The 14,795-nt window shown below is 44.6% G+C and overlaps 1 protein-coding gene across 50 annotated transcripts in view; it reads right to left on the reverse strand.

Annotated features, from left to right (window-relative positions):
* The window catches only part of NEB (nebulin), a 158,299-nt gene that overhangs the window by 46,684 nt on the left and 96,820 nt on the right, over window positions 1–14,795 (reverse strand). For all 50 annotated transcript variants that reach the window (XM_081186795.1, XM_081186818.1, XM_081186829.1 and 47 more), the window contains 13 exons: window positions 14,530–14,637; window positions 14,122–14,229; window positions 13,020–13,124; window positions 12,797–12,901; window positions 12,419–12,517; window positions 10,929–11,039; window positions 9,830–9,934; window positions 6,156–6,260; window positions 5,037–5,141; window positions 3,827–3,931; window positions 2,662–2,766; window positions 1,479–1,583; window positions 53–157 (listed from right to left, as the gene is read on the reverse strand). In XM_081186795.1, the coding sequence (XP_081042921.1) occupies window positions 53–157; window positions 1,479–1,583; window positions 2,662–2,766; window positions 3,827–3,931; window positions 5,037–5,141; window positions 6,156–6,260; window positions 9,830–9,934; window positions 10,929–11,039; window positions 12,419–12,517; window positions 12,797–12,901; window positions 13,020–13,124; window positions 14,122–14,229; window positions 14,530–14,637 (1,371 nt within the window). The remainder of the gene's footprint in view (window positions 1–52; window positions 158–1,478; window positions 1,584–2,661; window positions 2,767–3,826; window positions 3,932–5,036; window positions 5,142–6,155; window positions 6,261–9,829; window positions 9,935–10,928; window positions 11,040–12,418; window positions 12,518–12,796; window positions 12,902–13,019; window positions 13,125–14,121; window positions 14,230–14,529; window positions 14,638–14,795) is intronic.

The following is a 14,795-nucleotide window of genomic DNA, read 5'->3' on the forward strand; positions in this document are numbered from 1 at the left end:
GTCTAACAAATTTAAATGGAATTGCAATGCAGAAGCCTATAGTTCTACTTACCTCATTCACCAGCTGAGTAGCATACTTAAAATGCCTATTAATTGGACTGTCAGCAACATACTTGAACTTGGACTTTATCTTCTCAAATGACTCCTTGTATTTACACTAGAGGGACATAAAAGACATTTTTTCTAAAAAAAACAACAACCAACTAATCACTATATGGATGTGGTAAAAACACAAAAAGCATACATTAAAAAAATCAATCAGGTGTAAAGGTGTGAAAGAAACATTGCAGTTACTTCATGTAATTATCATGTCAGTAAGTGTGATATTTACTGATTTGCTGCTGTAACTGCATCTGTTTATCTGACAGCGCCAGTCTGTATGGCGCTGCAAAACTGGAATATGATACAGTGTTCCAAAAACCTGCTAAAGCTCATTATGTTGATAATTACATAAACAGTGCAATCCTATGCAGATTTGCTCAGAACTAATATTCAGTGGAGATCACTCCTAGGTAAGAGAGCATAGGATTGCAGTAGAGAACAGTTCAGACTTAGTAGAGGATAGACTCAATTACCAGGGAAATGACACCATCCCTTATTTATAAAAGGATACGCTGATGTGTAAATAGCACCTCCAAAAATAGATGGCAAGGTGGGTTTTTCACAGTGCTTTTTTTGTTTTTAAAACGAGGTGCCAGCAATCATATCTTGTTATGCATATACTTTGTTTAAAGTAATGTGTGATCTTGCACTGTTGCCCTTTGCTTCAGTGGAGCCTCGGTAGATATTCCCAGATAGCTGGGCACTTTATATGTTATCATACCAATGATCTTTCACCTTTGCAGATATTGGGCAGTTCAGTCAAGTTGTGCATGCTTAGGTTGGCTGTGGAGAGTTAAAACCAATGACAAATCTTGTTTATTCTGAGCAGAGAACTGCTTTATAAACATGGTCAACAAAAGAGGTTTAAAGACTGTCTCAAGGCAAATCTAAAAAAAAGTAGTATAAACACTGACAACTGGGAAACACTGGCCTGCGAGCGCTCCAGTTGGAGAACAGCCTTTACCAAAGGTGTCGTGGGCTTTGAAGACACTTGAACTCAGGATGCAAGGGAGAAACATGCTAAGAGGAAGGCACGCTTGGCAAATCCACACCGTGATCAACTCCCACCCAAGAACCAATGTCCCCACTGTGGAAGGACGTGTGGGTCCAGAATTGGCCTCCACAGTCACTTACGGACTCATTGTTAAAACCGTGTTTATGGAAGACAATCTTACATGGCTATGAGTAATCGCCAAAGAAAGAAGAAGAAACATGGTCTCAAACTTCTTGTCTGTATTTGCGTGCATCCATCCCTACATGCAGTGCCTCACTTCAAATAAATATAAAATTGAGTGTATGTGTGCAGAGCAAGTTGGGGAATAGACAGAGAGAAATCACCCTCTTTAAGCTACCAGGCAATATAGAACCACACATACCGGACTGTACAGCGTCTTATTCTTTTCTGCAAGAAGAAGATCAGGAGTATCCCATGCATAACAGCCAATGCCTCTGAGCCATGTTAAATCTTCCTTATATTTAAACTGTAAAAGCAAAATAACAAGAGCAAGGTTTACCACAACATGAGACAATTACAGGAGAGCACAAAAAATTGTTATTTATATCTCAAAGCCAGCAGAAAAATCTCAGGCATGGGATCATGTGGATACTTGGGATCGTAATGATCTAAGTATACAAACTTGGAGGTAAGAACAATGGCTGTCACTAGAATAAAGTTCAAGGTAAATATGCTTAAGGGTTGAGTTGACAAAATGACAACTTCAATCCACATAGTCCTATTAGGCTCAATCTGACTTTTTGCTGCTCTGATGGAAGAAGATGAAATCGCAAGTATGAGCTGTTTCTAATTGATTGCAAATGTGGGCATTTCTGTCAATAGCAATAGATTTGACTGAATTAACTTCCCTACAAATTAAATTGGGGGAGGTGGTGATAGTACACATGGGCCGTGTTTATTGTTGTTGTTTCAACCCTTATGGCCATAGGTATCAATGGGTATTCTCAGCTAGATAAATGTAAGGCTAGATCAGTTTTTAAATATTTGCATTATGGAGAGCAATGGCCTTGAAAAGCTGTAACAACAACATAAAGACTCCCCCCCCCCAAAAAAAGAAGACCATGAGGCTTTCATGCTTGCTTGCTTGCTTGCTTCTTTCTGCAGCAGCTGCTCACACCTCCCATTGAAAAAGAAAAGCTACCTCTAAGAGTTAGTGGCTGAATATGGACAAGGGAGGCAGCAGAACTTCTCTTTGTGCAAGTGAAATATGCCTTCTGCTTGAGCAAAGGGGCTCTTTAGATTCCCACCAAATCCTCCTTTCAACATATCTGCTGTTAAACAAGGAAAACTGAATTGCTGTTAGCTGCTCCTCATCATGTGGCTTAGATATTCTTGATAGAAGTGAAGTTTAAATTCAGAATTTAGTTTAACTATCCAGGAGAGCCTGTCTCCAAAAGGGAGGCAGGGAAATGTCAGCTGAAGTAGAAAACTATCAATCATTTTTTTCAATGCATTTTGCTCCCCTCAAGTAACACGTTGCAGCCTATTGTTTTAGAAGGCTGTCAGCATGCAATACCCAAGTGTCGAAGTTGATCCACACTCACATCACTGACTGCATCGGTGACGGCACGGTGGTGGAAATGGTCTGGTCGATCTGGGATAGATCTCCAGATTCCTAACTGACTCATGTAGTTTTCTTTGTATTTCACCTACACACAAAAAAGCATTTAATTTTTAAAATAAGCAACACATTAATCGCCCGATAATACAGGGTTGACATCAGTGATGGTACAATCCTATACATGCGTACTCAGAGAAGCAACTCCCATTGTGTTATTTATCTGTTAAACTTATATCCTGCCCTTCTCCTGAAGGAGCTTCAAGGAGGCAATGGGACTTGCTTTCTAACATTCAGTGGAACTTGCTTCCGAATAAGTGGATTTAGAATGTCCAGGCACAGCTACGCTACTTTATAGAGACAACAGAGTTTAGCGCATGTAGGAATTTCTGGCCAGTCCATGTAACACATGGGGAAACAGTCAGAAGAGGTGGAAGTATGACAGAAGCTCAGGTGGAGAATGGGGCCAGAGAACAAAGTATAAGGGAAACAAATGCTATAAAACATAAAAAGAGGCAGGGTGGGCCAGAATTAGCTGAGGCTTTGTGTTAGGAGGACCAGGTGACAAGTAGACCATAAGGCCTGATAGGACAGGGGTTGGACCTGAGGTCACCCCTGCTTTCTCTCTGAAAGGAATCACATCCACCAGAGGCATGACCAGGGGTACTTACATTATATAGGGAAAGGGGAGGTAAAGGAGTCTGAAGTAGTGGGGAGAGAGAATAACCAGTGCCCCACAGTATATATAAATAAGGTAAAAGGTAAGGGTAAAGGGACCCCTGACCACTAGGTCTAGTTGTGACCGACTCTGGGGTTACGGCGCTCATCTCGCTTTATTGGCTGAGGGAGCCGGCATACAGCTTCCGGGTCATGTGGCCAGCATGACTAAGCCGCTTCTGGCGAACCAGAGCAGCACACGGAAACGCCGTTTACCTTCCCACCGGAGTGGTACCTATTTATCTACTTGCACTTTTGACGTGCTTTTGAACTGCTAGGTTGGCAGGAGCAAGAACCAAGCAACGGGAGCTCACCACGCCACAGGGATTTGAACCGCCGACCTTCTGATCAGCAAGCCCTAGGCTCTGGTTTAACCCACAGCGCCACCTGCGTCCCTACTCAGGAATATGCACATATATATCCAATATACATACTTTGCTGATATCATCAGTGACCTTGCGGTGATACACAATATCCAAGGCATCTTTCACTGTGTGGTATTTACCCTTGGCTTTCTCAAATGTTTCTTTGTAGCGCAGCTGATAAAAACAAAACAAAACAAAAAAGTATGAAGGCATCAGTTTTAAAATGTAGCAAACATTATTTTCACATTTTCCCCAGAGGTTGTAATAGACAGGTAGAAAAAGCAGACCATCAAGTCCGCTTTATGCATATTATAAACAGCCAAGCAATCCTAGCTTACTCCATGGTGCTCCTTGTAAATGTACATCCTACTCCCCATTTAAGTATAGCTTTCATTTATTTAACTTTCTATTATAACCCGAGTTTTGCATATTCTCCTGTCTATTTCAAGACAAGAGTCCAGATCAAGAAACCATATTATCTAACTCCCCCCCTCCTCAATTTCTTCATTCTTCTTCTGCTGCCAACACAATTATATTCAAAAGTATCCATGTGGACAGAAAGGGTTGCGTCCAACTGAAACATGGTCAGAGCAGACCCACTGGAACATGACTAAAGTCCATTGGTTTTAGTGAGTTTACTCTGAGTATGTTTTAGCTGGATAAAACCCAAGAAGCCAGATTCAACTAGCCTAGTGCAAGGACTCCCACCAGTTCAATGGGGTGTTCCCCCTCCCCTTGCATGTCCCCCACCTTTCCTAAATCTGCCTTGGAACATCGAGAGAACCCATAGCCTAGTGCCCAGGAGGAGGAGAGACTGATCAAATTAGTATGATGTTGATCTTTACCCCAACAATCTTGTGTCAAAACAGATTTATATAATTTTTTTGCATTATTTGTATTATGTTAGTATGTAAGATTTCACAGGCAATGAGAAATAGACTCCATATGAATGTCAGACCAAAGAAACTTGATCTTATGTGCAGTTGGCTCACTCCTCTGTGCCACTGCTTCTCGGGAAGAACTCCGTCACAATTGTTATAGAACTGTGAATAGTTGTCTAATGGCTGCTGACTCTTTTGATCCCTTTCCATATTAAAAAAAATACACCATGAGTATATAAGCCATACAGAGCTAGAGAATAATCCAAATAAGTAAATGATCTGGAAGAATTCTCACTGGTTTCAGGTTCAGTTCACAGACCTTGCCTGAACATTACTCTACATTCAGATCTAGACCACATAAAAAACCCCAAACCATCCCATTTTCATCAGATACTTACATCACTGGCATTCAAGTAGGCCTTCTTAGCTCTAATCAGGATTGGTGTGTCAGCGACAGTTACATACTTGTGCTTCAGTTTCTCATATTGGGATTTGTATTTATTCTAAATTAAGCAGGGGGAAATGGAAGAAAAAAATAAGTACACCAAGGTGTTCACGCGATACAGCATTAACCGCATGCAAGTGGGCACTTAAAAAGACACTCGGATGTATGAGTTAACTAAAATAAATTTATTCATCATGCCAACGATTTGTTTTTCCTTCCAATAAAGTCAGCTAGAGGCCTGCAGCTGGTATATTCGCTGGCAAATTGCAAAGCATACCACACTAATCTGCAGACAATCTCCCTGCCATTTCCATGTGTGCCCTTCCCGCCTCTGTGATGCTTGCCTAAATCAGCCTTCTCCAATGAGGTGCCATCCAGCTGTTTGGGGCTACAGCTCTCATCAGCCCCAGACAGCATTGCCAGCAGTCAAGGATGATGGGAACTGTAATCCAATCAGGGGCAGAGGAAGGGGGGTGCGGTGGGGGCAGTCCACCCTGGGTGTCACCACTGAGGGGGGTGACAAAATGCCAGGCAGCACTCACCGCGGGGCCTGCAGTGTGCCCAAGCCACGTGTCTCTCCTGGGAGTGACGTGGTGGCTCTGGGCTGCCCCAAATGGTCTGCCCATTGTCTCCCCCTCAGCTGCAGGGCAGCTGAGTGGGATGAGGCAGGCAGACTCCTCAGAGGCCCTATGGAGCATCCTGCCCCAGCTGGCCCCGCCCCTGGGTGCAGAGCACACACGCTGCCCCAAAGCGCCCAATCGGCTTGCTCCGCCGCTGAATCCAATTACATTTGCCAGATGACCTCTCACTTAAACGCCACCCCCGGAAATGAACAGTACAGAAGAAACCAATACCTAAACAGGGAAAAAGTAAACGAATAAAAACAAAGCTAGGTTGTGGCTTAACACGTATGAACAGCAGATTTAATAAAGATTCTGTAAAACAGTTTTGATACACTGCATTGAATGTGTTTGCCACACTCATTGTCTAGTCTAGACTTTAACGGTCTGGTGTGTGCAGTCTGTTTGCCATAGTAATAAAAAGAAGAGAAGGAAAGGTGCTCAAATCTTACCTCACTGACCAAGTCCTTCACATGCTTAGCAAGTTTCAAGGCCGGTGTCTGATCCCCAGCATGGTGATGGGGTCTTTCCTTGGTTGCAAGTTCGACGTACAAGTACTGGAGAAAGAGAAGAACCATAAATTGTCAAATTATGCTCCACACACACAAGATGCCTTGGATATAAGCGATTCAGTCCTTCACTCACTGCTTTTTGCAAACTGAATCAGTATACAGTGGTGCCCCGCAAGACGAACGCCTCGCAAGACGGAAAACCCGCTAGACGAAAGGGTTTTCCGTTTTGGAGGCGCTTCACAAAACGAATTTCCCTATGGGCTTGCTTCGCAAGACGAAAGCCCATAGGGAAATCTCTGGGACAGCGGGGAAGCGCAGCGCATTTAGAAGCGCTCGGGGAAAGCAGCGCACTTCGCTGCTTTCCCCGGAGTGCTTTTAAATGCGGGCGGCTGGGAGGGAATCCCTTGGCCCCCCGCGGGACTTCCCGAAGCTCTTTTTAAGTCCGGCGGGGGGCCAAGGGATTCCTTCCCAGCCGCCCGCTTTTAAAAGCACTCTGGGCAAAGCAGCGCACTTCGCTGCTTTGCCCAGAGTGCTTTTAAATGCGGGCGGCTGGGAGGGAATCCCTTGGCCCCCCGCGGGACTTCCCGAAGCTCTTTTTAAGTCCGGCGGGGGGCCAAGGGATTCCTTCCCAGCCGCCCGCTTTTAAAAGCACTCTGGGCAAAGCAGCGCACTTCGCTGCTTTGCCCAGAGTGCTTTTAAATGCGGGCGGCTGGGAGGGAATCCCTTGGCCCCCCGCGGGACTTCCCGAAGCTCTTTTTAAGTCCGGCGGGGGGGCCAAGGGATTCCTTCACAGCCGCCTGCGTTTAAAAGCACTCCGGGGAAAGCAGCACACTTCGCTGCTTTCCCCGGAGTGCTTTTAAATGCGGGCGGCTGGGAGGGAATCCCTTGGCCCCCCGCGGGACTTCCCGAAGCACTTTTGAAGTCCGGCGGGGGTCCAAGGGATTCCCTCACCGCCGCCCGCCTTTAGAAGCGCTCGGGGGAACACCTGCCCCAGCCGCCCCACTTCGGAACGCTGTTCCGAAGTGGGGCGGGGACACCTGCCGCCGCCGCCCCACTTCGGAACAGCTTTCAGAAGTGGGGCGTGGGGGCGGGGACACCTGCCGCCGCCGCCCCACTTCGGAACAGCTTTCCGAAGTGGGGCGTGGGGGCGGGGACACCTGCCGCCGCCGCCCCACTTCGGAACAGCTTTCCGAAGTGGGGCGTGGGGGCGGGGACACCTGCCGCCGCCGCCCCACTTCGGAACAGCTTTCAGAAGTGGGGCGTGGGGGCGGGGACACCTGCCGCCGCCGCCCCACTTCGGAACAGCTTTCAGAAGTGGGGCGGGGGGGCGGGGACACCTGCCGCCGCCGCCCCACTTCGGAACAGCTTTCAGAAGTGGCGCGTGGGGGCGGGGACACCTGCCGCCGCCGCCCCACTTCGGAACAGCTTTCCGAAGTGGGGCGGGGGGGCGGGGACACCTGTCCCATCCGCCCCACTTCGGAAAGCTGTTCCGAAGTGGGGCGGGGGGGCGGGGACACCTGCCGCCGCCGCCCCACTTCGGAACAGCTTTCCGAAGTGGGGCGGGGGGGCGGGGACACCTGTCCCATCCGCCCCACTTCGGAAAGCTGTTCCGAAGTGGGGCGGGGGGCGGGGACACCTTCTGAAGGCGGGCAGGGGGCGAAAGTCTTTGTCCCCCCTGCCTGCCTTCCCAGGGGCTTTTAAATCGTCCCGGACAGCGGAGAAGTCCTCCGCTGTCGGGGCGATTTTAAAATGCCGCCCGCCAGCATTTTAAGATAGCCCCGCACAGCGGAGAAGTCCTCCGCTGTCCCAGGGTTTTTTAAAATGCTGGGGGTGGGAAGAAAAGCCCTTGCCCCCCCCAGCCTTCAGAAGAGGTCCGGGGACAGACTGTCCCCGGACCTGGTCTGAAGGCGGTTTCCCTAGGAACGCATTAATTGATTTTCAATGCATTCCTATGGGAAACCGTGCATCGCAAGACGAAAAAACCGCAAGACGAAGAGACTTGCGGAACGAATTAATTTCGTCTTGCGAGGCACCACTGTATTCCTGATACAGTATATCCATTCTGACTGGCAGCACCTCTCTGAGGTCTCAAGAAGAAATCCTTTATTGCCCTGTTATCTTTAGACCATTTAATGAATGATGCTGACGAGACCTTCTGCACGCAAGGAATGTGCTCTATCACTGAGCCACAGCCCCTTCAACTTAATTTTTTCCCCAATTAATTTTTATTGATTTTCAAAAATTTAACATCCAATTAATTCAAATTTAACATAAATTTTAAAAGTTTGTTTCCCAGCCCTTTACCCTTGATGCTTCTTCACCCACCCTCCTTGCTGCATTGTATAACAGTATTTTTATCTCTTTCCCAATTAAGACAAATAACATTCCTGGAGGTGGCAGACACCCTGAATAATCTACTAGTTAATGGGGACAATTACAAAGCACAGGAAACCATCTAGGCTATGACAAAGGACAGGAAATGATTTGTAATTGTATCCACACAGTTTCAAAGCACATATTGATGGGAGGAGGAAGAGCTCTGAATATATCCATTTTGATGTGCTGAACAGATTCAACAGTGGTAGTTGGTGCTGCAGTCACATGGCATAAGCTCCAGTAGGAGACGATACAAAATCTGGCAAGTTCTTCATTCCTTATTGGAAATGAAGAACGGCCCTCCAGCTGTTTTGGGACTGCAAAACAGCCCTCCTGCTGTTTTGGGACTACAATTCCCATCATCCCTGACCACTGGTCCTGTTAGCTAGGGATGATGGGACTTGTAGTCCCAAAACAGCAGGAGGGCCACGTTTGGCCACCACTGCCTTATTACTTTGACAACATTAGAAGAAGTTTGGAGAACTGTGCCAGAGTTATGTTTTGACGAGGTTTCAATAATATTACAGTTAGTGTTGGGGGAGAAATTCAGTTCAGTTAGTATTTTTAAGTGAAATTAACTAAATCTCGCTTCCTCAAACGGTACACAAAGCCAAAGACAGCTATCCTTTGAAAGCAGCACTTCGCTGAATTTTGCAATGGAGTTTTCCTACCAAATAGTGGGCCGGTTCACACCCAGCACTAAACTAAACCGTGGCTAAGCTCAACACACATAGGCATGCAGGTTCCCAGAGTGGAGATTGCAATTGCATTGCTCCTGTTCTGTTCCTGTGGCTGCCGTAAGCCAAGACATAGTTTGGCTCCGCATGCTATTTAAACCCAGGCTCAACGTTGCAAAAACATATGCATCAAGAGAAATGTGCACTAAGATACTGACATATTCATGCAAAGGCAAATTGAGGTGGAAATATGGAAAACTGGACTTAAGCTTGGCAATATGAGAAACAGACAGAAACCAAAGCTGACAGATTTGTCCATCCACCCCTAAGTGCAATGGAAGTTTATGAACATATTGATTACCTATCAATATTTACTAATTTGGGTGGAAACATTTGTTAAGGATATGGTGCTATCACAAAGACAGCTTGTATAATGAATGGGCAAGTGCAGATTGCTTTGTATCAGACGCCCCAGAAAATATCTAGAAAGAGTTGTGCATTATTGAATGAGAATTCCACATGTACTATTCAGCTTTATTTCTGTTCAGTAATGGTTCTTACCTTACTCTGTAGTTTTTGCCCTCTTTTGGCCCTGTTGAAATCTGGTGTATCAAGGATAGATGTGTACTTGGTCTTTTGCTCCTTGCCTGCGGCTCTGTACACAAGCTAGAAAGAGAAACAACAATGCGCTTTCGTCTTCCATAGCCAACCTTTACAGCACAAGTATATTAGAAAACAAAGAGAGTTAATAAGCTGACAGTGAGCAAAAGGAAGTCTGATGTGGTTGACTGACAGACTCTGTCCTTACTGCTAACTGAACTGGCATAAGCTTATCACACCCCATTGCCATTTTTACTGAAAGCAGATTATTGAAACTGCTGGATCTAACATAGCCACATCCATTACTTTCTGTGGTTCAACTCTGAGTGAATCCGAGTTGAATATCACCCAATGTGATTAGAAGACTTGACCCTCCACAAGGGCTTTATGACAGCTATTTGAAAAGTCTACAAATCGCTGCATACAAGATATTGTTTCGATAGCTTGGTGTTCTTGTGCGGGTTCCCCACAGGCATCTAGCTGGCCACTGTGAGAACAGGATGCTGGACTTGATGGGCCATTGGCCTGATCCAGCAAGTTCTTCTTATGTTCTTACATCATGAACTTGGAGCTCCCTTGACATCACTGCTGCTTCTCACTGCCCTATTCCCATCCCAGCAAGTGGCAGCGCTGCTAGTGGGTGCCTGAAGCTCCATACACACACCCTCCACCTCACACAGCTCAGTCAGTAAAGCATGAGACTCTTACTCTCAGGGTTGTGGGTTCAAGCCCCATGTTGAGCAAAAGATTCCTGCATTGTAGGTGGACTAGATGGTCCTTGTGGTTCCTTCCAACTTTGCAGTTCGACTGCAAATCATAATCCTATTATTCTATATGCTGCTGCTGGCTGTAAAACTAGCTCAGCCAAAATATTCTGCATAGCATGAACCTTAACCGTGGTCTCTTGCTAAAGAACAAAGAACTTCCATCGTGCTTCTCTTCATCTGCAAGTCTACTTTAGAGCAGCTGCCGCAGAAGCACACTTAAAACGATCCAAGCATCCCTTTAAATTCACTTTAAAATGTTTCAGTGCAGAAAGGTTAAAGAACATCAATCTTACATCACTCAAATGGGTCTTCAGCTCCTGAACGGTCCTGTACACGGGAGTGTCCAGAACCACACGATATTTATCTTGTGACTTCTTTGCAGCTTCAGTGTAGACGTAATTAGACTGAAAAAGAAATGTGCTTGTGTCAAAAGAACACGCAGTCTCCATCAGACGAACAACAAAACTTTGAATCCTAACAAAGAAGATTAATGAAGTCACAGCCCCTTGCTATAACTCCACAAGAATCTCTGGAATGTACAGGTTAACAGTACAATGTAAAACATCACTTTAGTTGCTTTGTAAGTGGGCCATAACAAAACATCCATTCAAACACATTAGGGTGGCTTCTGTAGAAAACATCAGAGCCAAGTCACTAAGCATAGAGCAACAATATCTTAAAATCTGCACCCATACACCCAGTAGCGAACCTTGGGGCCTCAAATTTCAGTGGGATGCCAAAATTCCACATGCCCCTACTTCTCACCTTCCATTCTACATAATAGCTGTGGCACCCCATGCAACCATACTGATAGCTCTCCCCTAAATCTGCCTCTGATACATCTGCTTCTCTATAGCTGTAAATGGGAGGAAGTGGGGGAGGTGTGCTATGGAAGAGATACTAATCAGCACACACATTTGAAACTGTAGCTCATGATTTGGCACACACACTGGTTCTGTTAGTCCACTTGTACCAGCAGAAACCAACACAGGAATGTAGTTTGCAAGTGGCATGTAGTTTGCAGGTGTTGGATTCACTGATTGCACACACTTGCTACTTGCAAAGGACAATGTCCATGTTCAGACATCATGGCAAGCCTGCTTACTATGCACAACCCAAATCAAGCCGCCTTTGCTCTTGCTCACTCCTCCTGGCTTGTGCTAGGAGATAACAAACCATAATTCCAGAGATCATTGTTTTGTTTTGTTCCAATAAAGCACAATCAGTAAGCCAAGAACAAGCCTTGGCTAGAGATCATGGTTTCTTGGGAACAAAACAAACCATAAACCCTGGTTTGGATGTAACAGGAAGCCAGGAACTGTGGAGCAAAGCACTGCAAAGTGGGACTGATTTTGCTCATGCACAGTGTTTATGTCTTACCGTGATGCGTGAACAGAGTCAGTGATGGGGTGGCACTTTTAGCTACTAATGAACATTATGACAAAGGACTGCTGTGGGATAAAGTGACCCAACACATCTAACCAAGCATAGGGCCTCACTTCCAAGAACAATGTCCACAGCATATCTAATTACCACACATAAACCTTGGTATGGCATTGCCTAGTCTGATCACATGTCCAGCATAGTACAGTTCACAGTTTATAGTGGGAAAGAACCTCACTTTTAAATATAAAAAGTTATAACTTAAATCAAGTCAAACCAATCAAACAAACAACCAACAAAAAGCAACACTTGAAAATGGCAGTGTTTCACCTCTTGATTATTTGTCAGCAAAAAATCAAGGAGTCGTCCAACAGAGATGGTCATGGAAAAAGAAACATACCCAGAGCTTGCGCAAATGTCGAGCACGGACCATATCAGGGGTATCATAGAGGAAGCAGCCCAGGCCTCTCAGCCACTGCAGATCAGTTTTATATTTAACCTGCCAAACAATGATAAGGATGTAATACCATATCTATTACATAAATAAACCATCATATTATGTGTTATAATCATAGTGTTTTGAATAATTATGCAATAACTAAATAGTTTTAAAAGATGGCAAAGAAAAGATGAAAAAGAATATAGAATGAGTGCATGAGACACACACACACACACAGAGAGAGAGAGAGAGAGAGAGAGAGAGAGAGAGAGAGAGAGAGAGAGAAACTAAGTAAGAGTAGAAATTGAGCCACTAATGCTACTAAATCCAAAAGCTTACATCGCTTGTAATCTCTCCAACGTAACGGTTATGTATTGTCTCCGGTGTATATGGCAAGGAAATCATGTGCCCCTGCATCTTAAAGAAGTCAGTCTTGTAGATCAGCTGAGATACAAAAACAAAGGGGGTGGGTGGAGAATTAGGGTGATTTTTTCCCCCATCACATCAGACATTACTGGAATTTGTCTATTTATTTATTTTTAAATGTATAAGAGAGGCATACATCACTGATGGATTCCTGGTTCGTTTTCACTTGGCGAATTTCAGGCGTGTCGGGCGTGGTATGAATCTTATCCTTGTTTTTGTGATATACTTCCCTATAGAGCCTCTGTAACAAAAGAGAAGGAGTTCTTGCACATGGTGCTGAAACCAATAAAACAAAAGACACCCTGATCTAGAATTCCATGGCCTGCCTACCACTGCTGGGAATCCTGCAGGCAGCACTTCTGCTCACCCGCGCATTCAGTTGGCAGAACATGCTGCTCTGCACCATCAGAGTGAGGCTGGCATTACTCCATGAATGGAGGCCAGCAAATCTGAGTAGAGGGATATCTCAGCCCAATCCAATCCCCCAGTGCAAAAGAGGTTTGAACTGTAACAGCAATTTCTTGGGAGTAAGCCCCATTGAACTCAGTAGGACTTACTTCTGAGCAGGCATGTGATTGTGCTGCAAATTCTACCTTCGACAGTGAACATTTGTTTTCTTTCTTGCAAAACAACTTTCTATTTCTTTTGTTGATTCAAGTAAATATGCTCCTTTAATTTGCACTCTGGAGCAAATTGGTTAAGTTTTTGCCTGGTTATGGGATCTTCTCTGTTCACATTGCTTGGCCAGTTTGGCCAGGCTCTAAGATTTCAATGAGAGTCACTAGAATTGCACATTGGACACTGACCACCTGTAACAAGGAAATATACTGACCTCAGTAGGGAGAATACAACTACCATAAGTCTGTATCTCTTTCCACCCTGGCCCAGGTAGTGAATCAGGAAAGTTGGAGCAGCATTGCCCATGAAGAAGGAACCAAAGAGTGCTTCACACTTGATCTCATGGGATCAGTGTAAGTGTGCCCCTTTCATTACATACCCCAATAACAAACATTTATAATAAGGGGAGAGTCATCTTTCAAGCTATATTTACATTTAAGCCATTAACTATAAAAAACTTACATGCTTATGAAGACATTTTACAGAACATGGGGTCCTGAGTGTCTGACAAAAATCATACCACGGTTTTATAATGAGTTGCATAAGATTCCAACAGTGATCTTATTTATTTATTTTTGCACCATCAAGTACCATAAATACTTAAATACTATTCACATTACCTCATTGAGAATTTTGTTGACTTTCCTTATGTTTACAAATGGAACAGCTTTGGGTCCAAAATTGTAACCTTTATCCTTGATGTGTTCATAGACTTCCTTGTATTTCAGCTGAAATCATACCAAAAAAATTCAGAAAGATGTGCATTTTAGACACAATAGCTGTTTATAATAGAACCTAAAAATGAAGTCATACCATTTAGCAGAACATGAATATATACTTAAATCCATGCTAACTTTTAAGGTATCTAGGATTGTAGTTAAGCCCTCCTGCCCATTTCCCGATACCTCCCCATTCCCTTTCCTTGCCTTATTAACCACAATTTTTGTAACTGATCACGTATCTATCTATTCATGCAACTATATTTATTTGGAACAGTAGTATGAGTTAAAAAATAATCCACCACTCACATAACTGCCAAGGTATTGGGCATGTTTAGCATGCTTGAAACCAGGGGTATCTGGTGGGAGTTTGTATCCAGTGGGAAGTGCATGCCAGCCAGCTTTTCGGTAAAGACCCTGCCAAAGAAAAGAAAAGAAAAGAAAATTCATGACAATGTTTAAATACTGATTTTGCAATGAAGTGCAACACTATGAATACATTCCCTCACAATTAGGTATTGAGCATTCATTCTCATTTGCTTGGGGGTGGTTATATGATATTGTGTCAAGCGGTG

Source organism: Podarcis bocagei (assembly GCF_964188305.1).
Source record: "Podarcis bocagei genome assembly, chromosome: 1".
Lineage (NCBI taxonomy): Eukaryota > Metazoa > Chordata > Lepidosauria > Squamata > Lacertidae > Podarcis > Podarcis bocagei.